General features: G+C 45.9%; 2 protein-coding genes and 1 long non-coding RNA gene across 6 annotated transcripts in view; 2 read left to right on the forward strand and 1 right to left on the reverse strand.

Moving 5' to 3' along the window:
* Positions 1 to 12753, forward strand: part of LOC106748197 — a 63771-nt gene extending 51018 nt beyond the window's left edge. For all 4 annotated transcript variants that reach the window (XM_014626483.1, XM_014626484.1, XM_014626486.1 and 1 more), the window contains exons 3-6: positions 5464 to 6236; positions 6771 to 7085; positions 7930 to 8245; positions 9360 to 12753. In XM_014626483.1, the coding sequence (XP_014481969.1) occupies positions 5464 to 6236; positions 6771 to 7085; positions 7930 to 8245; positions 9360 to 9785 (1830 nt within the window). In that variant the 3' untranslated portion in view covers positions 9786 to 12753. The remainder of the gene's footprint in view (positions 1 to 5463; positions 6237 to 6770; positions 7086 to 7929; positions 8246 to 9359) is intronic.
* LOC106748151 lies at positions 12749 to 15554 on the reverse strand. Its single transcript, XM_014626395.1, has 7 exons — positions 15433 to 15554; positions 15226 to 15337; positions 13973 to 14025; positions 13794 to 13907; positions 13383 to 13520; positions 13164 to 13250; positions 12749 to 13108 (listed from the first exon to the last, which is right to left on the reverse strand). Exons 1-7 carry the CDS (start codon positions 15552 to 15554, stop codon positions 12928 to 12930), a joined length of 807 nt encoding a protein of 268 aa, XP_014481881.1. The 3' UTR covers positions 12749 to 12927.
* A 6888-nt stretch (positions 15555 to 22442) lies between these two features.
* Positions 22443 to 23355, forward strand: LOC106748171. Its single transcript, XR_001374722.1, has 3 exons — positions 22443 to 22581; positions 22801 to 22901; positions 23086 to 23355. It is a non-coding gene; the product is annotated as an uncharacterized LOC106748171 (long non-coding RNA).
* The last annotated feature ends 746 nt before the right edge of the window (positions 23356 to 24101 follow it).

Consider the following 24101-nt stretch of genomic DNA (forward strand, 5'->3'; position numbering starts at 1 on the left):
TATCGATCACGTTCTTTTGTAGAATCCTTGTGCTTCTTTCACCGGACGATAACACAGCCTGCCGGAAAAAGTTTGCCGATACCGCTCTCTCCCTTCTTCTCTTTTCTTTCATCTAGAAAGATAAAATACTAAAATACTAAAATAAAATGTGTATATTAAAGCGATATTAAAAATTAACGTTAATCAAATAAATCAAATATTATTGGAAATATTAACAAGAAATGTCGGACGAGAACGTATTTCACAGTTTCATCTTGGTGGTGAATATCAGCGATCTCTTTTTCACGTATATGTTGCGAGGAAGATAAAAATACCGTCAACGTAAAATATCGGACACCGGTATCCGCCGCAGCACTCAACCTATTAAACAGCACCGCCAATAGCGCCGCTTTGTAAAATGCGCGCGATTAAAGCGGAACCTCTGAAATCGACGTGAACGTCCGAACGGGCGTTACATCCGTTACAATTAAGACGCTCGTTCTGCACATGCGATTCGGTGAAAGTACCTTGTCCGGTCGCGAACAATTCGTCGTCTAGCGGATGACAATGGAAAAGTGAAATCAGCTTGTCTTCTGCGGCGAACATGGCGCGTCCTTCAACCGTAGCGTTTCTCGTTCACGTGTTCTTCTTCTGCGGAAAAAAAATGCAGATTAGACTTGAATTTAATCGTTTCCTCTCAAAGAGGAATTTATTCTTCAAATCCTTTTCTTCTTCATTAATGAAAATTGTAATAATCCTCAATCCTTGAATATTCTCGAGAATTTATCATACGATGTCTGCATTTTGGATTTTGTTCTTTTCTATTTCTCTCTATTTATTTCATTATAATAATATATATTATTTCATTCTCATTTATTTTAATTTTTATAGTATAATTAACATTCCTTTTTTTCGTTCAAATTAAATTGACATAATTTTCCTTCTGTTTTGTAATTAGATTGTTATAATTTATTTTGACGGATTATAAATACACGTCTTTTTCAAGTAAACTAGTCAAGGTGAAGACACTTCTATTGAAGTCAGCGACTTGTTAAAAAAATTTGATTTGATTTCAAGGTTACCGATTCGTCGTGAAATTATTTCAATTGTTTTTCTCCAACCATTAGATTCAAGGGAGTGACATTTAATGACTCATGCAAATCTCGTAATCGCTCTTATAAGTCGCTTACGTAATATGTATTGGGGATTATTACGGCGCGTTGAGAGAGTGTAATTAAATGCAAAATAAGATGAAGCGAAATTTTGATAAGGTGGAAATAGTAATTCAGGAAGAGCTGATTTTTGCTCTGATTCTCAGAGGAAGTCCAATTGACAAATTGGCCGTTTCCATTTTCTCTTGTTATCCCTCAGTATCTCCCAGTCTTCATATCATTACCGCATACCTGCACTAGAAATTCGGCGGACCGGTTGCGCGCTTATTAAGCTTCCTGCGATCGTAGCGGATCGTGATTTCGTTATACGCGCCGACCGGTTTCGCCGTATTTTCCTATCCGGAAAGCCGGCCCGATCAGGTGCAGATGCAAGTAGAACAAGAAAGCGGACAGGTATGCGTCCGACGACCTGCCCAGTTACAAACTGTTGCTCCCTGGTGATCGTGAATCGCCACTGTCATCCGGCTGTCACGACTGGTACTGTCCCGACGATTAACGCGATGCCGCTTCCCCCCTCCTCCCCGCCGTTTACTTCTGCCTTGCTTCTCCGCATTCTCGAAATTACAGCGCGCGTAAATGACAACCTGTAGGTTTTCCAGGAAGTTCTCTATGACCGTATTATCGGGACGAGTGAGTAAGAAAATTCATCGGAGGAGGCACAAAGTGAATGAGATTTTTCTTCCAGTCCGGGAGATCGGAGACGTCTCTTCCATAACCCGAGTCGAAATTTTGGTCCTACGTTAAACCTTGGATTCTACGACACATGGTAGGAGCTAAGATAGTAAAATCGGTTCAATTTCAATTCCAATAATATAATATAACCCCTACTTTGGCCCTGATAAAATTCAATCTGTGGAATTAAAGGTTCCAAAGAGAAGTTGAAAAGTATCAATATCGTCAAAGTGGGTTTTTATTGGCCTAAGTAGACGCAAACTATCCTTAAGAGCGTCGGAGTAGCATCAAAATCTCGACTCGGGAATCGTGCGACGATTATGAGGCGTTTGCCAGAGTAATTACCGATGTGAGTACATCGTGCGTTTTCCTATACATGTAACGGGTGTATCAGCGTTTAATTTGCGATTACGCATAAGCGCATCGCGGTGCGAATGCTCTCGGTGTTGCCGCAATTACTTCATAATGTAAACTCCCGCAATTGGCACACGACGCTCTAGTTTTATACAGTTATGTCTGCGCTGCATTGTCCCTCGCCTCCCACCGTTTCCTCACTTCATCGGCGGCACAATGATGCGTGCCGTCTTGTTAATTACAGGCAAACACATGGTGTCTGGAAATTGAGCCGGCGAACTTCGGACGCTTATAAAGGACACCGAAGTAAATCATTTCCGTTAATCAATCCATTTTCGCAAATGAGCCGTTTTCACGTACAGTAACAAATTTCGTATGAGCGAAGGTCTACTGAAATTTTAGTGCCACTTTAACATGGGAATATGTTAAAAAGTACACGAATGTTACATTAGCATATTCATCTTGTTAAAGTAGAGAATTTCAGTAGATCGTTATTTGCACAAAAAATTTTTTACTGCGCGCTGGAGTAAATTTTGTTTGCAGCAGCCGTTCGAAGTGTCGGTGACGTCTACGTTTAGCTTTCCCACGCATAAGACGCGTATCGGTCAGTTCAGCGAAAGAAAAAATTTCCATTTCGAAAACGAACGATGAAGAAACGTTGTGATACTGAGAGATCGCGAGTTGATAATAAACAATACTGATTCTGCCCGTTTGGAATCTTCAGCTTGATAAAGCAGTTTTTATTAATGTACTTTCTTAATCAAAAGATAGCAATGAAAACCGAGGCCGGGGAAAAAATTGCCGATATCTCCGTATCGAAGTAAATGGCAAAATTTTGCATTACAACTGCTGCTAAATAGTTCGCTCTAGCGCCAAAACGGCTCATATTCATGGCGAGAACTTGTTTCGGTGCCCTTTAAATCAACACGCAAAGTTTGTCGATCTAATTTCACAGGACGCCTCGTACTATCCGATTTGCTGAATTTACGCTCGTGATCTCCGCTCGTCGTTACATTAATCGCGCGTTTATCCGTCCCGTCGCGAGATTTGCGCAACGGAATCAAATGTGAAATGCGACGCCCGCGCGAGATATTCGCGGACAGGCACCGAGGTAATGACGAAGCGCCGGTGTGTGTTTAGAGCCGCGTGTCAAATTGGGGAAAGCACGAAAGAATACGATAGATACGCGCCGGTACTACGGGTTAGGAAAATTGCACTTAGCACGATCTCCCGGCGGAAGTGAAGACATTGTTTCGCTACGTAGATTCGTGTAATTACGTTCCTGCGGTTTCTACCGAATTAGAATGGAGAATAGCCCGGGAGGGGGGCCGAGACTCGTCGGCACGCCCGCGTGATTCGATCCTCCCGACAATGTTGCTTTGCCCGGCTAACAGTATCCCCTTCGCGTTTTCGGTCACTCGTTTTTTGCCGGGCATATTTCCGAGCATACATTAACATACGGTACCTGCCGTTACAAAGGCGTCGACACCGTTCGATTTGTATTCCGGCGCGCGCGGAACGGCATCGCGTCGGCGGCCGGAACGGCTGCTGTTCGAGGAGAAAAGCTTCCCCGCCACGGTGTCGCGGCGGTTAATGTTAATTAATCATCCCGACCCGGCTAACACGCGCGTCTGTAGTGGGCCGTCGGCGGTCAAAGGAGAACGTCGTGAAAGAGGAAAAAGAAGCGCGAGAGAGGAGACGGGATTTTTGCGGATTTACATTATAACTCGACTCGCTTAATGATCTCGGACTTCGTGCGATCTCGCGCCGCTTGATGAGGAACAAATGCACCTGTCGAAATTAAGCGGACGGAGGAAGATGGAAATTCCTCTCCGCACCTCTTCACTTTAACGGGACACGAATAGTAGCGCGGGGAGTTACACGGGGGGCTCAGTGCGCGGAGAAAACGAATTTTGCTGGAACAGCAAATGTTTGTCGGCGTAGTCAGCAGGGAGAAATTTGTTTGGACGGCACAACATTTGTTTGGACAGCGGAAAGATCTGTTGACAGTATTAATCGATATTCGCTGGACAGATGGACGATTAATACTCTTAACAAATCTTTCCGCCGTGCCAGCGATTTTTTTGCTGCGTGGGCAAAATTCTTCTCTCGCTGTCGCTGTATCGACAAACATTTGTTGTTCCGGCGAATGTTGGTCGGTGTAGCGACAGCAGGGACAAATTTGTTTGGACAGCGGAAAGATCTGTTGACAGTATTAATCGATATTCGCTGGGCATATGGACAATTAATACTCTTGACAAACATCTTTCTGCCGTCCCAACAATTTTTTTTGCCGCGTGGACAAAATGTTTCCCTCGCTGTCACTGTATCGACAAACATTTGCTGTTCCAGCAAAGTTTCCTTCCTCCGTGTACGTGTCTCGTACACCGAGAGCCTGTCTGCGCGTCGTCCTCGCGACGATGCGGTCGCGAGGTTTAAGGGTAGGGTAGGGTTCAGAAGCGTCTTCCTCAAGGTCGGAGGTGCTTCCTCTCCGTGATTCTATGGAATCTCGAGCACCGTAAACCGTGTTCGATTGGCATTCCGTGAAAGGTCGCAACGGCCGACGACATTTGCGGAATTCCTAATACACCTCGCTCGCTTCCACTACGTGCCAGTCGGAGTGAAGAGTGCGACGACGAGAGGGAGGGCGACGACGGGGGGGGGGCGCGCTGGAAGCCGTCATTCATTGTAATTCCAGGAGGACCGGAGCTTCCAGTGGAAGCGTGCCGCTCGCGGGGAGTCGGCCAAAGGAAAGAGTCGAGGGTTGACGGGGAAAGGTCGAGGAAGAGAGGGCGAGAAAGGCCGAAAGGGAGAGAAAGAGAGGGCAAGAGTCGCTCTTGTCACGTTTAATGCAACTCTGTTAAAACTTGGCTCTACCAAAATAACCGCAAGACGGTTTCTCGCGGAAACGGGCGCGATCCAGGGAGGAGGGGGGGGGGGNATCCAGGGAGGAGGGGGGGGGGGGAAGGTGCGTTGAAAATTGCTGCTGCCTCGTGCCTGCGACAACAGCGGAAAGTTCCTCGTCAAAGTCGGCTCGCGTCCGCTTCGCGCTGTAGCCCTGCTGCCTCGTAGGTAAATTGAAAAAGTTTCGAGAGCTCGAATCGACCGACGTATCCCCGATGCGGGGAGATAACGAGCGGCACGCGTTTCAACTTACGGCGAGGTGATCCGCGATTAATCCCACCTTCGCCTCTCCTGCCTGTGCCTTTCTCGACCTGGGCCCGTCGTCTTCACGGCCACCTCCGCTCGCCGATCGCTGAGTCCCACGTTGTTTCCGTTGTCACAGGGTGTGAGGAGCGAGGCGCCGTTGGACAGCAGCGCGCTGCCCCTGGAACACAGGTCGGTGTACGGTGCACCGGCCCAGTATGGCCCGCCGGTCGTCCCCGAGGAGAACTGGCCGCTGGCGACGCCCGACACCCCGCAGATCAAGAATCTGCAGGTGCAGTGCGAGAAGACGCACATGCGCGTGAACATCGAGTTCGACCGGCCGTTCTACGGCATGATCTTCAGCAAGGGCTTCTACTCGGACTCGCACTGCGTGCACCTGAAGCCCGGCACCGGCCATCTGAGCGCGACCTTCGAGATCTTCCTGAACTCGTGCGGCATGAGCTCGTCGGCGAATCACAACGTCGCGGCGTACGGCTCGCCCTCGCCGTCCGGCAGCTACGTCGAGAACACGATAATCGTGCAGTACGATCCGTACGTGCAGGAAGTGTGGGACCAGGCGAGGAAGCTGCGCTGCACCTGGTACGACTTCTACGAGAAGGCGGTGACCTTCAGGCCGTTCCAGGTCGACATGCTGCACGCGGTCACCGCGAACTTCCTCGGCGACAATCTGCAGTGTTGGATGCAGATACAGGTGGGCAAGGGCCCCTGGGCCAGCGAGGTGTCCGGCATCGTCAGGATCGGGCAGACCATGACGATGGTGTTGGCTATCAAGGACGACGAGAACAAGTTCGACATGCTGGTGAGGAACTGCGTCGCGCATGACGGCAAGAGGGCGCCTATTCAGCTGGTCGATCAGTACGGTTGCGTCGTCAGGCCGAAGATCATGTCCAGGTGGGTTTCAATGCACCGTACTCGCGCGAAAGATCAATAATAACGCATGAAGTCAATCGTATTTGGCGGGGTAAGTTAATCTTGATTTTTCACTTAATTTATATAATAGTGAGCAATAAATGTATAGTAAATTAATTAATTGCAATTTTTACGCTAAGTTAAAGGCTACCGACTCTTTCATCTAACTTTTGACTGAATAATTATTCATTGCCCCGATCTTGGTATTTGGTAATACACAAGATGAGGCAATAACTATCGTCACCTTGATTACCTTCGGAAAGGGCAAGTATTTTGTTAACGATTATCAACGATCAGATGAGGATGGAAAATTCGTATTCACAGGAGACGTTCGAAACGACGGCCACTGGCGTAATGTGATTTCTCTTGGATCAATCTTCCTCTTACTCTCAGATTTCGAGGATATTCAGAATGACAGTAGTTATTGCCTACCTTTATGTATAAAAGATACATCAGCGCGCCGGATGTGGGTTTTAAGGGACCAGGGGAAGTACGAAGCTCCACTTGTTTCCGCAGGTTCCAGAAGATCAAGAACTTCGGCCCGAGCGCGTCCGTCGTTAGTTTCGCCTACTTCCAGGCCTTCAAGTTCCCCGACAGCATGAACGTCCACTTCCAGTGCGTGATACAAGTCTGCCGGCATAATTGCCCCGAGCCTAAGTGTGGACATCCTGGACTCGAGTACGGCGCGCCGGCCGGTATCTCTCACGAATATGGCGCACCGGTCTCGCAAGGTCTTGCTTCGGAATACGGTGCCCCGCCTGTGCCCGAATACGGCGTGCCACCGGCTTATCCTGATCCGCGACATCCCAGTGGGCCAGCTGGAGCGTACAGGTGAGAAAGCCTATGAGCACCGACTCTGTAATTACTGCTCGAAGAAAGCTCTTCCGTGAAGCGTCGTTCGAAAGGAGCGAAGGAGGATTGCAAGATCGGGCGCTGCCTTGGGGATGGAAATTTGTGTGCCGACCGCGATCATCATTGTGTTGACTTTCCTGAGAAATCGGACACTCGATCATCGAAATATTCATTATATAAGTGACAAATATACGGTTTATATCGGGTATATTGAAATATAAACCCGAGTATATGTGGCATATCTAGTCGGCCTGAGTTAAAAATCAATAACTAATTAGTATAGGCTCGATTAAGCTTTCTAGCTTGTTACCAGTTCGTTACTGGCTGATTAATTCACTAAAACGGTGGTTTTGCGGCCTGACTGTTGGCTACGGCGTATCAAATATGATAGAGTGGAGAGCGCCGTCTAAAATATATAATCCAACCACTGCATGCCCGTTACTAACCTCATTTAAAGATGAAGTAGCGCATGAAAATTGAGAGTACGTTATTCCGTAAAAATCTGAAAACGGCAGAAGTGAGTGGAGCGTTACCAGCGTTAGGCGCTCGCCAACAAGCCGTGTGACTTTCTGTCCCGCAACTGTAATTTCTTCTGTTTGACCGTCAGTTAATTCACTTGTTCAGCAATTATCCAACTGCTAGAAGCGAGCGTCGCGTTAGACGCAAATTTATTACCTCGTGGCTAATTTACCACTCACGAGGTTGAATTTCTATTAGGGAATATAAATGTTAAATTACTCGAGGGCAAATAATCCGAGCTGAAGCGGGCGGATTTGCGAAGATCGTCGCGTCACGAAATACCGAAATTAATTTCTGCCCGCAGCGAGCCGAATCCGGACGTAGTTCCGGCACCGCAAGCGCAAACCTCGTCCTCTTCACCCAGCTCGACGCCGGGCGACGCGACGGCGAGCAGTTCACCCCAGAGTTCTCAGGATAGCCTCCTTCCTCCACCTCCTCTACCGGGCCACCCGTCGGCGTACCAGACTGTGAAGCGAAAAGGAAACGCCGGCACGGAGGAGCTCGAGGGTAACCTGGCCATCCTCGGAGGTCGACCGAGGTCGGTCGAAGGTTTCCCGGCGGAGCTCAGAGGCGCCAGAAGGCGGAGGCACGACGAGGCCCACTTCGAAGAGGACGATAGCGTAAGTGCTTTAACCTATTTCGGCGCTCCCATTAATATACATTACCGTCGATCGAAGTCAAAGTGACGCGAAGGACTTCGAATCGAGACTTCAGATTTAGGATGTGATATTCACCGCCAGTACTGAAAGTCGACGGTTCGTTTTGTTCCGCGGTGGGAGATAGTAAGGTGAGATGACGATTTGTCAATTGTTCCAAGTGAACATTTGGGATAAATAACAGCTGAGATTCTTGTATTACTTTAACAGGAGTGTGTTAAAAGTATACGAATATATATGAAATTGACATATATTCATCTTGTCAACGTATTACTTTTTAACATACTCACCTTGTTAAAGAAACACAGAAATTTCAGCACGTCATTCGCACGAAACTTTTTACCGCGCACGGTTATAAATAACTGTTTCCATTTCTGTTCTTATCTAGATTTATTCGTTTAAGTTACACTGTGACAAATCATATTTGTTTGTTTACAAATAATATTCTTAATTTCATTGTATTTTACCGGGTCGTACAGACATTGAAATAACAAAATAATATAAAAAACGCTGTGAACGTTAAGTTTTGCGTGCATAAAACGATTAATTCTTCACTTTCGTCATTTTACTCGCATATAACGGAATTGACGGGTCTTGAAAAATTCAAAACAAAGGAAATTCAAATGTATTTACAAGTTTTTCAGTCTATACAAGTGATAGGCGAAGTTTTAACTACAAAAAAAAAAAGAAGAAGACCGATCATTTGTCCGTCATTACGAAAATGAGGAAAAATCGACAGGCTTTAAGGTCGGTCATTTCACCCTCATCACGTCGTTATAGATTTTCAGTACCGGCAGTGAGGTATCGGGACGCAGCCTCAGTTTCGAGACGTTCTCTCCGGGGAGAAGCGAGCGAGCGACGTGTGCAGTCGGCTTAATAGAGTCTTTAAGATACGATCATTCATTATACATCGAGTATCAAAGCGTAAAACGCTGCCTTATCCTCGGTCTAACAGCACAATGCGCAATCTAATTCACCATGAATGCATTATCAATGACGCGTTCCGCGGTACCGTTCGGTATCCTGGCACGCGCGAATTTCTCGACGGGGCCTGGCAACGGTTATCCTCGATTTTCAGAACGTCCATCGCACGGTGACCCTGTTCTCCACCCACGTGTACAAGCGAGCGGCGCAGGAGATGACGGACGTGAATACGTCGCGGGTGATCCAAGTCGTGGCGCCGGGCGACGTGAACTTCGCGCTGGGCACGAGCAATTCCAGCAACGACAGCACCGTGGTGATACAGAACGCGAGCGCGTCCTCCGACCCGGAGACGATCTGCATGAGCTTGCCGGGCTTCGTGGGCGGCCTGGTGATGCTGCTGCTGGTGGTCGTGGTGGCCTCCCTAGTCGCGGCCTTCCTCTTCGTCAGGGTGCGCGCCGTCGACCGCAAGAACGTAGCGCTCGGCGGCGCCGCCGCCGGCGGCGGCAGCTTCGTGCATCCGGCGTACGCAACGGAGAACTGCAACGTGGCGAATCCCGAATTCGTCAAGGTCGCCAATTGAGAAGTGCGCGCGGCGCGCAAAATCAAAAGAGAAAGGACTCACCGCGGCGGAGGAGGAAGAGAGAGACGATCCCCCGCCAGCGGAGGATCGTCGACGACGGGCATGCTTCGGGACCGCCGCTTCATCCGAAACTCGAGACACGCGCCGGAGATTCTCCCCCGTCGGAAGTCGCGTTTCTCTCCCCTCCTCTCCTCGTGACCGGTGCCCTCGTGTCTAGTCTAGTCGAGATCGTCAATCGCGCTCGTCGAGTCAACGTCGAGACAACGACTAGATCGATATTGAAATTCAAGGGGGGGTGGGGGCTCTTCTCTCGAGCGGCGGTGTAAATAAGAGGCCCGGGAGCTTTCGATTTCACGGAGCGGAAGCGGAAGAACGGAGGAGAGAGGAAGGTTACGAAGGAATGAGAACGCCGAGAGGGACGCCTTCCACCGGCTCCGTTCCGCGATCGGGAGATCGGCTCTTCTTCCTCATCGTCGTCATCGATCGGCGCGCCCGCGTCCCGACTCGAAATTTCAGTTCCGCGTTAAGCCCATTCAGTTCTACGTCTTCAAAAGTCTTCAAAGGTTCTTCTACTGCGCTGCCCTTTCACGCTACAAATGGTTATTTTCCGTTTTCCCCACGCGGAAAAAAGAAAGTTTGGTTGCGCCGACTCGAAGAGGAAGGGAACGATCGGATGCATTTTGCCCGAAGGGAACGGGATTTCTGGTTACGTAAGGCACGTTTGAAATTCATAAGAAATTCTGTTCCCTTCAACTAGAGCGCATCCGGTCGCTCCCATTCTGGCTTATGCGAGCGGATTTTTTTCCCTTGAAGACTTAATGTGGAATGACAAATTTTCCCTCCGAATTTCCTTTGTAGCGTCAAGGGAAGCGTGATTATTACTAGTTATTTCCGTATTTTCCACTTAAAAACTTAAGTCGATATTCATAGTAGGATCTAACACGGGATGTTCCGGTTCTCGCGACTTTAATTTCACCGAGAGGTTCTCCGAGCAACTTCAAGCTGATTTTGCCCGACCGGGGATCGGTCGAGGCGCGAATAGTTTCCGAGATTGCGATTGAAGAAAGCGGAGCTTTTCGCGAATTACGCTTCGGGCGACCAAACGGAACAGCGGAATTATTATCAATCTCCGATTGATTTCAAGCGGGCCTGAAGGTAACGGGATTTTAATTCGAGACGTCGGTTAAAAGATACGCCGAAGACTGAGAAGCTGTCATAAATAATGGCCTACCTCGGTAGATTTTCGTCAAAGGAATACCAACTCTGAACTGTTCAGAGAATCTCTCTAATAAAATTCAGGTCGCGAGAACAGGGACGTCCTGTACATACAAGACCGTCTCATCTTCAGATGCTGCACGTCTCGCTTTCACCGGCATGCGAAGCGTCCGAAGACGAGGACGCTCTTGAATCTAAGCTCCGACTGCGAGTACCGGTCTTAAGGAGTGGAACTGAGATTTCGACTCGAGATGCGCGCAGGATCGGACGAGGAACCGAGGGTGCGCGCGAGTCTCGCTGGTGGATCGCGGTCGGCGGAATGCGCGTCACAGATCCGCGGATATCCGAGCGTGCGGCGATCGCCTCGTCTCATCATGCCCGGCCGGCGATCGACGTAATCGCCGATTACGTCGAGCGCCCGGGCTTGGAAGCGGACGAGCGATCGATCGGCGCGACCGCCAGAAGAGTAGTCTCGGAGGGCATTGTAAATAAGCCGCGGGTAGTAGTCAGACGGCCCTTCAGGACGCCCGCTTGTCTCTCCCGGTCACCACGCAATTATTTATACACGCGTCGCGCATACTTGAGCGAGCGTTCCTCTTCGCCTTCTCGTATCTCATCCGTGGACCTAAGAATCTACGGACGGCGTGTAAGGCGGACCCGGTAAGGCTAATCCGCGGTAAGGGGGAGGGGGGGAAGAGGAGGGTTTGTACAGGGATTTCTGTACGTGAAAAAAGTTGGTGCAGAACTTCTTGAGATAAGATTCAACGAAACGATGAATTCGACGGTCGAAAAATACGATCCTCTTCAGCGTCTTCGAGAAACTGTCACGCTACAGACTGTATACCACTTGCGAGCTTCCGGTTACGTTCGTTGGGAAAAGTCGACGGTGTTCCACGGTGGAAGGAGACGATCGGCGAATAAAAAAAGGAGAGCGCGCTTTTACACACCCCTCACCGTGAATTAGCCGACCCCCTTGCCGGGAAAAGTTCACTTTACACTCCGTCCCGAAATTCTTAGGTTCGTGACTATCGGCGCCCGATTGGTGTGTTTCGCACCGGTTTCGCTTGCCGAGATCTCGAGCGATTCGGCGAGCTGGCGAACGCTCGCCACGGTGGGACACGTTCACACCTCGAGATCGGCAGTAGTCGTCGTCGTCGAAGTGCAACGCTTGTTCTCTAGGAGTTGTTGAATTCAGGACGAAGGATCCGCCTCGCTCAAGGGACCCTCGCCGAGCCGCTTAAGATTCAACGAGAAGACTCTATATTTATTATCTCTCTTCTCTTTTTTTCCCCCTCTCTTTCTCTCTCTCTCTCTCTCTCTCTTTTTCTCTCTTTCTTCCTATCCTCTTTTCTAACTTCACGTCCCCCCATCCTGATCGATCTAACCTTAACTTATTGATCGAAATTGCGCGACATTACCCTCCCCTTACTTTACTTCGCTTAGTACTTAAGGTATCCCTCGAGGAATATTCCCGGCAATTGGGGATATGTTTTACGTATGTGTCTTAAGCACACCCACACATTTACACACACGCGTACACGTGCATACGCATACACTAGAAAAACACGTTGTTACTCATTGACACGTACACGCATGACATCAGACACACACACACACACACACACACAAATGCGCGGAAAAAACGCGCGAACGTTATTATACCAGCGCGAGAAATGTATTCGCGAGACATTCATTACAATAACATTAATTAATTGTTTGAGAATTATTTTAATTACATGATCATTTTTATTTATATAAATCAGCGTTGCTCCTTTTCTCTTCAATCACTACCTTTACATGTCCTTTATATGTGTTTCAACTATGCGAGACTGGAGGAAATTTTAATGGTTCCGTCTCTTATATTCTCTCAATCACGTAACTTGAACATTTATTTCTTTCGCGATATCATTAAATTTTCGCGTGCGATTTATGTCGCGAAGGTGCTTGACTTGCTGGAAAATGGTTTGCACTTGGCGATCATACTTTTACGTTGTTTCGCAAGCTTTCTCACTTTTCGGTACTCTTTGGCTAAATCATACAGACTGCTGTCGGATTCCAGTCTCGTGGACAGTTTATCCTGGAATCTGCACCTGGAAACGAGAAAATGTCTTTCGTGTCACATTTGATCAGAAATTGTATAAAATTTGTAACGTGTCGTTTTACTTTAGCATGTCACTTTTCCAATCGCTCGCCTCAATCATACAAGACGATGCTTCTCTATCGAAGTCCAAAATTGTACCCAATTCTATTCTGCGAAAACAGAATGATTAGCGGGAGATATATTTGGCGTACGTATTATAAAATATGTATTGTTTTGAAAAGAAAATTGTTTTGAAAGAAGAGAGATGCAATTTTTGTAACTGGAACGGCCATCGGTAATACCTGATACTTTTATTTTTGGCAGAAAATCGCAACGAGATGTTCCTCCGATCGATAATTCGCAAGCCGAGAAATTCGTTCAGTTTCATGCAGATTATCCTTATGTAAAAGATGTCTTTTTCGGGAAAGTCTCTCTTTGATCTAAACGCGTAGGTAATTGGTTTAATTATGATAATTACAGAACATGTCATTTATATACCAACTATTTGTTGGAAGATCTCAACACGGTAATAACTCACACGCGTACAAGAAAAGTATGTTGCGTGTTCATTTTATCTCGGATGATATCCAACTTTTGTACACACGCTTGGTAAAACGCGCAATTCTCGTGATTTACATTCAGGAAGGGAGCACGTCGCGTAATTAGAATGTTTTGTTCGGATAGAATTTGCTCTACTTTTTTGCCCGACATACTTGCTGCCGACCTCTTCTTGTCGTTCCTCGACAACAGGTTTCTGCACCTCCGCGACCTTCTTTCTCTTGTTTCCCGGGCTGGACGGCGATATCGGTGTCTTAACGTTTCCGGAACTGCGGAGCCAACCAAACGTAACCGGAACGTAATGAACGTGTGCATATTCGCGAGAGCGACTCACCTTTTCGCCGATTCGGGAAAGAATTCCGTTTGCAAGGCTCTGGCCGATCTTTCCTGCGGTTTTCGAAGCGGAAATCATTTATTCGTCGCGCTCGCACTTCGCGCAATTCGTCAATGTACGATCGTAACAACCACGTCGTGAAATACGACGGGAGAGGGAGACCGGTGCGTAAAGTCACACCTTTTACGTTCGAAATCAAACAAATGTATACAATTTTATGATATTAATATACATTTTTATGTAGCTGCAAATTTTAGCTCGAAAAGAAATGGTACTTTTATACGTATTCAGGCGTGAAAAAATTAGTCAGCTCAAAGCAACATCGTGCGAATTGAACAATTGACCCCTCGGATTGGTTGTTGCATGTCTTTCATATATATAGAGGGAACAAGAAATATAGTTTCTATTCTATTTTTTCTTTAGTATTTTATTCAAGTTCATAATATCACGTTCATAGTCAAGATGCAGTTTTACTTTCGCCTGCTATTCAGTAGCGCTTTCGAGCCGAAGAAGTTGCCGATCGAGGGAACGATTGAAATCTACCTGAAATCTCTACACCCGCGGGCATAACTCTTTAACTTAATCCGTAAGCTACGTCACAGCTATTTCGAGAATAAGAGAAATTATATTTCTAAACATTTCTAAACAGTTGTGCGATAACGGTTGGCCGAATACAGGGAAAATGGGCCGAAACTACGATATTTCTCACGAATGCAGGCGAATTGCGTCCAGCAATTTCGAAAGGCAGCGGGACGATAAAAGTAGAGCCGGAAAAAAAATTTACCCACCGCGTCCGATTCAACAAAAGAAGTGTTCATAAATATCTACACGCAGTGCGTTAGCCATGAGCTATTTCGTGCACACCCAACTCAGAGCAGCCTACATTGCAGAGAACGATATACGTTCCTTCATTTATTTACCGAGGCACAAGTTTCGCGACAACCAACCCGCGCGACTTTTAATCCGGTCTCCCCCCGCACGAAAGATGCATCGACGGCGCGCAACTCGTCCTTCTTCCCTTTGTAAACAACACGTTCGTTTAGACCGTTAGCGCGAATGTTCACGAGTTGCATCTGAGTTCGAAAGATTCCGCGTAAACAGGATAGACAAAGTTGCCACCCGCGGAGAGGTCGAAGAGGAAGATGAAAGGTCTTAGTTCCGTTCGTTCATTCATGATTGATCGAAAATCTATGCGAGGCGAAAGCGGAGAGGGAGGGTGGATCCTCCCCCTCCCGGCGAACATTCGCACCCACCGTGTACACGGCCTCGAGTATCGACTCGTCCGGCTTGGTGCTCCAAGTCCAAACGAGGGGCAGGCCCGCGGGACTGTCCGTAAAAATTCCTCCGGTCTGGTTGTAGGACAGCCTGCAGAAGTAATTGGAGAAATCCTGAATGGCCGACTTCCTCCTCCGACAGTAATTAAACATTCTTTGTAAATTCTTTCCCCGGTGCGAACGAACCTCGGCGCGCAGTCCTCGTCGAAAACGACGCCGTGGCCGGTCGTGTCGAATATCGCCAGGATCTGAGATCCCCTCTCGATTCCCAACGCGTCCCTGCCTCCTGGCGTGAACACGGTGTACATGTCGTCTTGAAATCGATAGCAGCGATTTATTTAATCCCGCGCGCCGCGGGGACGGCGGGACGGCGATTGTTATTGCCGATTCGGCGCTACGGCGCCGGTAAGTTGCGCGCATAAATCGCGTTTTATGTAAATGCAACTTAATTACAGTCCCGGTTCGCCGGTCTGCGGACTCGAACGGCTAACACGCCGTTGGGATAAAACAGCCCGGCGGAGCCGTCCGGATGGAATTTCAAGAACGGCGTCAACCCGTCGTCGTAGTACTCCGTGCCCTTGTGCCTTCTCAACCTGCACACTCAGAGAGATGACTTTGGTAGTAGCAGCTAAATCTCATTAGCCAGTTTGAACTTTGCCGCCCGTTGCTAAAAGTTCGCCGTTAGAGACAAAATGTATTTCCTATGCGAGGTACAATTTCATTAGCCGAAGCTATTAGCATGAGTAGCTAAGGTTGGTTAGCTATCTCTCTCTCTCTCTCTCTCTCTCTCTCTCTGGTTATACCATAAACAGACAATATCGGGGACGTTTATATTAACCGACGAGGTGGTGAGTTCACGATCCAGAGATCTTCGGTTCAAATCTATCAATGTTTAAGCGTGTTTTTCAGATACGACGCAGATAAAGTTATTATTAGATAAAGTAAACGGTGAAATCAATATACACTAACACCTTAAGGTAGTTGGTCGATTGAATTTCTTCTTTTTTTTTCGGGATCTTCTCAAATTCTCGCTAAAAGTAAAAGCACCAGGTGTCGTTCTAGTTACAAAAATTGCACCTCTTTTTTTGCCCAAAACGATGGATATTTTATAATCGCCAAGTACGTCTCTCTCGGTAATCATCCTCGTTCTGTTTTCATAGAATAGAATCGGGCACAGTTTTGGAGTCCTGCCGTCACGGCGAATTAAAATGCTTGCTCGCGGCGTCGTCTCATTAACTTTGTTCCCCGACCTAATTGTTTACTCGTTAGTAACTAATCATGAAGTTTGCACGAAGTCGGTTGTGACGTAATGTTAGCCGCTCTTCGGCCCGCTTCGAAATAACCGCTCTCACGGAGCCGCATACTTAGCTCAGCACGCGACCTGATAATTTATTTGACGCGATTACGGTTAGGTAATCGTCTTCCGGATTATACAAGTTGATCTGTTATATCAGGTTAAGTCCGTATTAAAATATCATACCGCGCGTAATCTCGCGCGGTACACGATACTTCGGCGACATCAGCTTCAATTTAATGCTCTCTCTCTCTCTCTCTCTCTCTTTCAGGCGCAATAACGACACCTCGCTAAGCTCCTCCGTTTATCGTTAATCGTATTTTGTGGTGGATTAAAAAATTTTTTTTTCACTCGCGTTATTAAGGTTTTACAGTGCGGCGCGCGAGTAAAGTGCGCTTCGTTGCGCTGCGGCTGTTTCGCAAATAGAAGGTCGCGTAGGAAGGAGTCTCGCACGTTTGCGAAACGCTTCGCATTTGCGGTGTCCTTTTACCGATATTTATGGAAATCACGTACCAGTCTAGATACGGCTTCGCCGGTCTGGCCTCGTACCGCACGATCTTCCTCATGGTTTTGGTAATCGGCAACAGGGTCCAACCGAGCTCCACGAAGAGCGCGTTCGATAATTGGTATTTGATCGAGTTCGAAGAGTCTGCGAAACAGGCATTTTCCGCAGCTAAAAATCGGCTAACGGGAAATCGATCGCGCCGTATCGTTCCACGATGCGCTACGGTAACGCGATTTTCACGTCGGTACAACATCGAGCCCAGAAACGATTTCTGTTAACCTTAACGAGCCATTTTCTACCCCCATCAACGGTCTTGCGCCTTTGAAATACCACTAACTTTAGCTTTCCATTAAACCACAAGGGCGAGTCAAAGGAAAATCTCAAGTACTTTTTTTGTTTTTCTAATAACTTATCGAACAACAATAATATACAACCGTATCATTCTTCTACGTTGCTTTCACTCGAGCCTTTTTAAGCGGTGTAAAAAGATCAAGATGACGTCGGGGAGTAATCATTCATAGAGAATTAAAGTGACGTAATTTCATATCTTAAATAGAACAATAATTTGACTTTCTCGTGACTGCATTACGATTCGTCAATTATTTCCTTACAGGGCGTTCTAGGACGGCCTTAAAAGACCTCCACGCTCAACTATTTACATTTCTCCTACGTTCCGATGTTCACCGTAAATACTGAAAATCTACAGTTCGCGTAGCAATATTCATGTTACGTATACTGTAGATTTATAATTCCGACGTTACCGTGACTTCTCGCTCTGCTCGGCCACTCGACTCACCCCCGTGCAAAACCGCCCGTCCCTCCCTCCTCCGTTACATTGTTTCGCCCCCGAGGAAAGCTCGCGTACCGAAGAGATCACCGGCGCTCCATTTTTTCGCCCGGTCGTATTCCGCGCTGTCTTCGCGTTTCCTCGCGAGGAGTCTCCCCCGTTCGCCCGGCGAATCCGTCGTTTTCCTCTCACTCGGGATCGTTTCTTCCGCCTCCCGATCGTCCTCTTTAACTTTCCTCCTATCTCCACGAGCGGTAGTCGGCAGATCTGCCCGTTTCTCGCGTCTCGCCTTCCTATCCCGTTTGCCCGGCTTCCTCGCCGATATCCCCTCCTCCTCGGCCCGGCGCAATCGGCCGATCTGCCTTACGCCGTTATCCGGCGATCGCGTCTTCCCGCGTTCTTCCTCGCGACGCTCTTCCGTCCGCTTCTCCCGCCTGCTTTTCCCAGCCGCGGGCCGCGATCCGTCCGCTTCTTCTTCCACGTCACGTTGAACCGGGCGGCGATCCCACCGGTCCTTATCCTCGGCTTCGCCTCGTTCGCGCCGATACAGATTATTGTCACGTTCCTCGCGTATTCTTTCCGCCAGCGCGCTTTTTCTACCTGCCGCGTCGCTACGTGCTTCACCTGCCGACGCCGGTGTTTCGCCGCGTCGGAGCGGACGATCGCCATTCGACTCCGGCAGATCTCCGCGGACGATCGTCTCACGTGGATCCGTTCGGACGGCCGGCGCTCGGATGCCCGGAGGAACTTCTCCGATCTCGCTCGCGTCGCACGGGACGTCCTCCTGCGGCCAGGAGGAAAGAATGGTGACGAAAGAGCACGGTCAGAGAGACGAGATGCGGATCAACGAGTGCAATTACCTGCGGCGTTCCACGCAGCGCGATCCATTCGTTGAATAACCGATCAAGACGTCGCGCCTGACCGCGACATAATTTCCTCCCCTGGAAGGAATCACGGATACTTTTGAGCTATCTCCGTGCCGGTGGGAGAGGGGGAGAGCATCGCGTTGACAATTCCGCTTTATACCGTGCGTAACCGGGCTTCGTCGCCGACGATGGCCACGTCGCCGCAAAATCCGCGGGTTTTTACAGGACGACGAGGTCGCGTCCCGCACGGTCTTCCTCCCCATCCGCGAATAAAATTACTCACGAGATTTAAGAGTGTCCTGTTCTGGATACGCGCCAGCGGTGCTGCGATATTATTAGAATTTTATGCGAGGAACGTCGCGGGGGGAACGTTATCTCCCGCGAGTTAGCGAGCGCGATGAAGGTAAATAAATAAAGAGATAGTTGTTGCGGGCTGCGTTATTTATGGAGATGGCGAAACAATTCCGGCGCATAGCGCAGCGGTGCTTTCGTAAGACCTATTCGGCGGTTCATGATTTCATTAATTGCGTAATCACTTGATTACGCGGCTGCACGAGAGACGGTATAAATATCCACGTTATTCGCGCTCCGTTGCCCGCTGCCGTTAAGCAGGCGAGTTTTAACGTACGATTTGTTAGATTAAAGCGTCGCTTTAACGGGACCCGCTGTTCGTAAATGTAACTCGACCAGCGGGAATTTCATGACGCCCCGAAAGGTTCGCGAGTATCACACTATAATTTACAGCCTAAAATTACCTTCCAACCGGGCAATGCGTTTATTACAGATTTTCGGACGTTGATGACGATCCGTAGATTAAATCTTACCGGCAAATCAGGTTCCCAAAATAATTGGGGTTTTATGTGCAAGAAATGGCTTTTTTTGCGACATTTGCAATTTTGTCGTAAAAAAAGTTAATGTTATATATGTCTTAATATACTGACCAGTAGTTATGAATATGTAACGCAGTTAGAAAATTAACGAAGAAATAGTTAGAAATCTAACAAAGCAGTTAGAAAAAAAATATATTTTTTTCAACTAGCGTCATCGTCGTAATTTTCGATGAAAAATCTTCTATGTTAGCAAGATTGTGTGCAGAGTTTCGCTATATTGTTCGAACAGTACCTTTCAGCATCTGGCCGCAACATATCGTATTTTCGGTTGTTTCTCTCAATAACGCGGATAATATCTGAAGTTTTCTGGCCGTTGGTGTACACGATAATTTACCTAATGCGAACAAGATAGATTCGATCTGCCTCAGGTAATTTTTCGCCACCGATGGTTCCGTGAGATAACTTATTTCAGTCTCGAGCTGAAAGCGATTCACGATTACACATTAAACGGTGGACACGCCTATTGGGGCTCGTTAATTTTTTGTTGTTTCCTGTTTACTTCGTTTACGATACGTTCTAGTGTATCGGTCAGTTGCGGGCAGAATGTATCGTTGAAACAGTCTACGAATAAACCTGGTCGTTCGATTATTCGTTCGGGAAGTTTCACGCAGACGTTCGATGTCATAACTTCATTTGCAATTTCCAATGTTCTTTGCACACACATACACACACGCACACGGGGATCTTCCTTTCATGAATAGGGGGGATATTTGAATCCACGATGTCTGGAACAAACAGCATGTGTTTCGGTGCGGGATTGCGCACGGCAAAATTGATTTCGCGTTTAAGCCTGTACGTTAAGCACGTGAGAAAATCGATTTCCGATACCAGTTATTGCGTAACTCGGAAACGCGCTCCACCGTGTAACGTATTAGCCCGATCGATCAGGTGTGACGCGTGGGTGGACACGTGGATGATAAAAGATAGTGATTTCAATTATCCCGTACGTTTCAACGTGCGCGTACGCTGGCGGCATTCTTCGATTATGACTTTCACTTTTACCAATTCTCCCTTCGATGTGGCAAATATTGTCGAAAGAAAATAACGAAAATAGCGTGTTCAGTCTCTATAGAGACGCGATATGAGCGATGGAACTCAAAGGGAAATGATTAAATCAAATACTCGGTCGGAGAACACACAAAGTTTATTTACTGATAAAATAAAAAATCTTGCAGAAATCAATATTAGACGCACGATTTGCGAGATTTACAGGTTTTCAAGGAGGAGGCAGCGATATTCATAATTACATAATAAATTATTTATAATCTTTGTGATATGGAGAATAATTAATTACATATTCATACGTATGGATCGTTATTTGGTTGTTTGAATTCATATTTTTTTATAAAATAAGATGCATGCCGATGAACACTTTGCAATCTATAGAACTATAATTATTCATCGAATGATGATAGATTATGAGAAATGTCAACCGAAATTTTGACTTGGGCTATTTTATTTCATTCTCGAGTTTTGTCAAATGTCCGTTGAAGTCCGAAAACGTCATGTAGACATGACTCGATCGAAGAAGCACATTTTAATTAACGAGATGCTGAGAGAATCCGATTCAATTACGAGCCGACGGAATATTTTAATTGCACGAGGGGAATTGTAATGATATATAACGCACCGATACACATATATTTCGCGTCGCGAATGTACGTGGCTTTTCGGCTCGGGTTGTATTTCGTCATGAAAAAAGTATGTGAAGTTATTTATTAGACAGATTGTCGATTTTTATTGTCGTTTGGAAAATTTAGAAGAACAAGGAGATATCCGAGTTCAAATTTAGACCGACATTTATGGTCCGTCATCGTTTGGCCAATTACAACTTGATAGTTACAATTTTATGAATCTCAGATTGTTGGTCAACATGTACTTGCATTTATTTTATACAATACGACTTACACGAGGTAAAGTTAAATATTTATCCGAACAGCCAAATAACAGTTTATAAATAGACGAATATGAATAGACTATGCTTTTACAATCAAAGATTGTAAATAATTTACAGTTATGAATAATTGCCTTAGAAACTAATGTAAATTTCGCGTGTATTGATCGTGAGTCTAATAATGATTCTTGGGCCGTCACTCTTATTTTGAATATGCCAACAGATTTTTCCGTCACTGGTTGAAATTATTACTATTTAAGGTGTAGCTATAGTCGTTATTATTCAAATCTAAATTTAGATTTTCCATTTTTGGGTAGCATCATTGGAAACATAGCCGCTGTTTTTGTAAGTAATAATTCTTTCCGTTCCGTCCCTCTTGAATCTCCAAATCCTCTCGAAATTTTCAACATAACAAAATACAAAATAACCATGATAAAATAAACATGAAAAAATTAAGAGAGAACAAAGGAGAAATTTATATTCTCTCTATCTTTTCTTTATTTTATATATATATATATATATATATATAAAGATATTAGAGCTGCCTGATTTCATTACGCGTTACCAAATACGACTTTATTTTCGTTTCGATCGAAGTCGAGAGAACATGCTGTCATTATAAATAATTAAGGAAGTTATTTACTGTGGTTGTAATAATCTGTTGTTCTAAGATTTTAATAATCCGCGTATACATAATGCACAGAGATGCGATAAGCGCTGTCGGAACATAGATCAAATAAATAATACAAGATTACGATACAGCGCGTGTAAAATATTAACATTATAACTCGGAGCACGTTAAAAAAATAAGTGATACAATGAATCGCGTGACGGGGTGGTCACAAGTTTGACTCCGCGCGTCGAAGGTTGCGCGACTGTCGATACGGCAGCGCGTATGTGTGCGACGAACTTCAGATCGTAACGAACGTCAGACTATAATTCGGTGCGACACCGAGCGCGCAGTCGCGCGTTATTTTCCGACTTTTCTACATTGATTTGAACTCGTGTGAGAATAATTCAAACATGTAATACTTCGCATGTACGATTATCGATCACTGGAATCAACGTGAGCATGTGCGAGCATCCCGAAATTTCAAGGGTAACTATCGCATTTCGTTCTTATCAAATTTAAACGGGAAATACGCGGCTCTAACCTAACCTAACCTAGCTTAACCCCGTAGCGTCGGTCTACAATAGCCACTTTAAGCCTTATTGTGGACCGACACGTACTTATGTGCCAAATATCTCCTTATTCTCGTTTCGAAACTGAGAAACCCCTCTATCTCGCTATATTAATTGGGAAAATTATTATCTGAAGATCCGGCGGAGTTTGCGATCGCATCGAAGCCAGCCGTAGTTCCCATGGATGCGGGGAGATGCAGTATCGGAGAATACGTGCCAAGCAGGGTCGGCTCGAAGGTGAATTCACCGATTCCCTTTATTTCTTAATTTAAACCTCTCCGGTCGACAACTGAAATATGGTTGTCGGAACAATGATCGCAGAATTGTTATAGCAAAGGGTTAACATGTTTTGCCTACGCACCTTTGCTTCTTAAACTGAACTCTTAAATCTAATCGGCAAAGTTATATCTTTCTGTTATAGAATGGAAAGCGGAACGTGACCGGCTCTGACTTCGAAGCGGATCGGTGAGAAAAATGGGTTTGAAAACTGCAAGGTGATGGGATTCAAGGTGACGGGTGTTGGAAAATAGTTCTTTTTCTAATACATTTTATTCTATTTTAATTCTTCATTATGTAAAACGTAAATATTTTTGTACTTATATAATATAAATAGATTATGCTAAATAAGAAAAGCAATATGAAATTGACCAAAATGCAATATGACAGAATAATCATCTTTAAAAGATTTTGTTTAAAGTTATATAATCTCCCTGCTATATTTTGTCAATTTCATATTGCTTTTATTTAGTAGAATCCGATTATATTATGTAAATAGACAAATACTTCTCACACAATGCAATATTAAGATAGAATAACATGCCTTTTCTAAATATTAAATGGGAATAAAGCTATTTTCAAATTGTTGTATCTCGAAAACGAAAAATCGTGCCAAAACGAGACAGATTGCATTTTAAAGCTAAAAGTTGATGCTTTCACGTGGCATTAATGATATTTGGAAAAAAACTGTCTACCGATGCTGCAACGTTATAAAAGCCCACAAGGTCGTTCTTAACCGCTTTGACATCATTTTTTCTCGAAATTGTGACGCAATAGTCAAATTTGGTCATCGGATTCGTGTTTAACAAGCAAAAATATATGGGTAACGAATATTCACATTCGAGAAACGAGAAAGGTCAAAATTTTGTCGGACGGTGTTATCGAATAACTCTATTAGTGTGCATAATTTTGAATTTTAGTAAATATATCTATATAAATATATTTATATAAATCCGTGATAGTTCGGCTATATGCTAAATTTAGTTCGGCTTACGGAATTATTCAACGGAATTATTCACTCCGTGCGCGATCCCCTAATTGTTTTGGACAGTATGCTATTATGCGCGTCGGAATTGCGCCATCATTTGCGGAATACGTTATCAATTTTGCTCGCGTTGATGGATTTCGTGAGCATCATTAGTATCTTAAATTTCTTACGCG

The sequence above is a fragment of the Dinoponera quadriceps genome, unplaced genomic scaffold (assembly GCF_001313825.1).
Source record: "Dinoponera quadriceps isolate SergipeBrazil2010 unplaced genomic scaffold, ASM131382v1 scaffold2600, whole genome shotgun sequence".
In the NCBI taxonomy this organism is placed as follows: domain Eukaryota; kingdom Metazoa; phylum Arthropoda; class Insecta; order Hymenoptera; family Formicidae; genus Dinoponera; species Dinoponera quadriceps.

What these genes read in the sequence shown, in the direction of transcription:
- LOC106748151 (XM_014626395.1), bottom strand. Translation starts at nt 15,554, where the DNA reads ATGTACACCGTGTTCACGCCAGGAGGCAGGGACGCGTTGGGAATCGAG. An exon ending in GCCAAAAATAAAAGTATCAG is followed by an intron (nt 13,251 to 13,382) that starts GTATTACCGATG and finishes CTGTTTTCGCAG; the next exon opens with AATAGAATTGGGTACAATTT. An exon ending in TGGAAAAGTGACATGCTAAA is followed by an intron (nt 13,109 to 13,163) that starts GTAAAACGACAC and finishes GTGACACGAAAG; the next exon opens with ACATTTTCTCGTTTCCAGGT.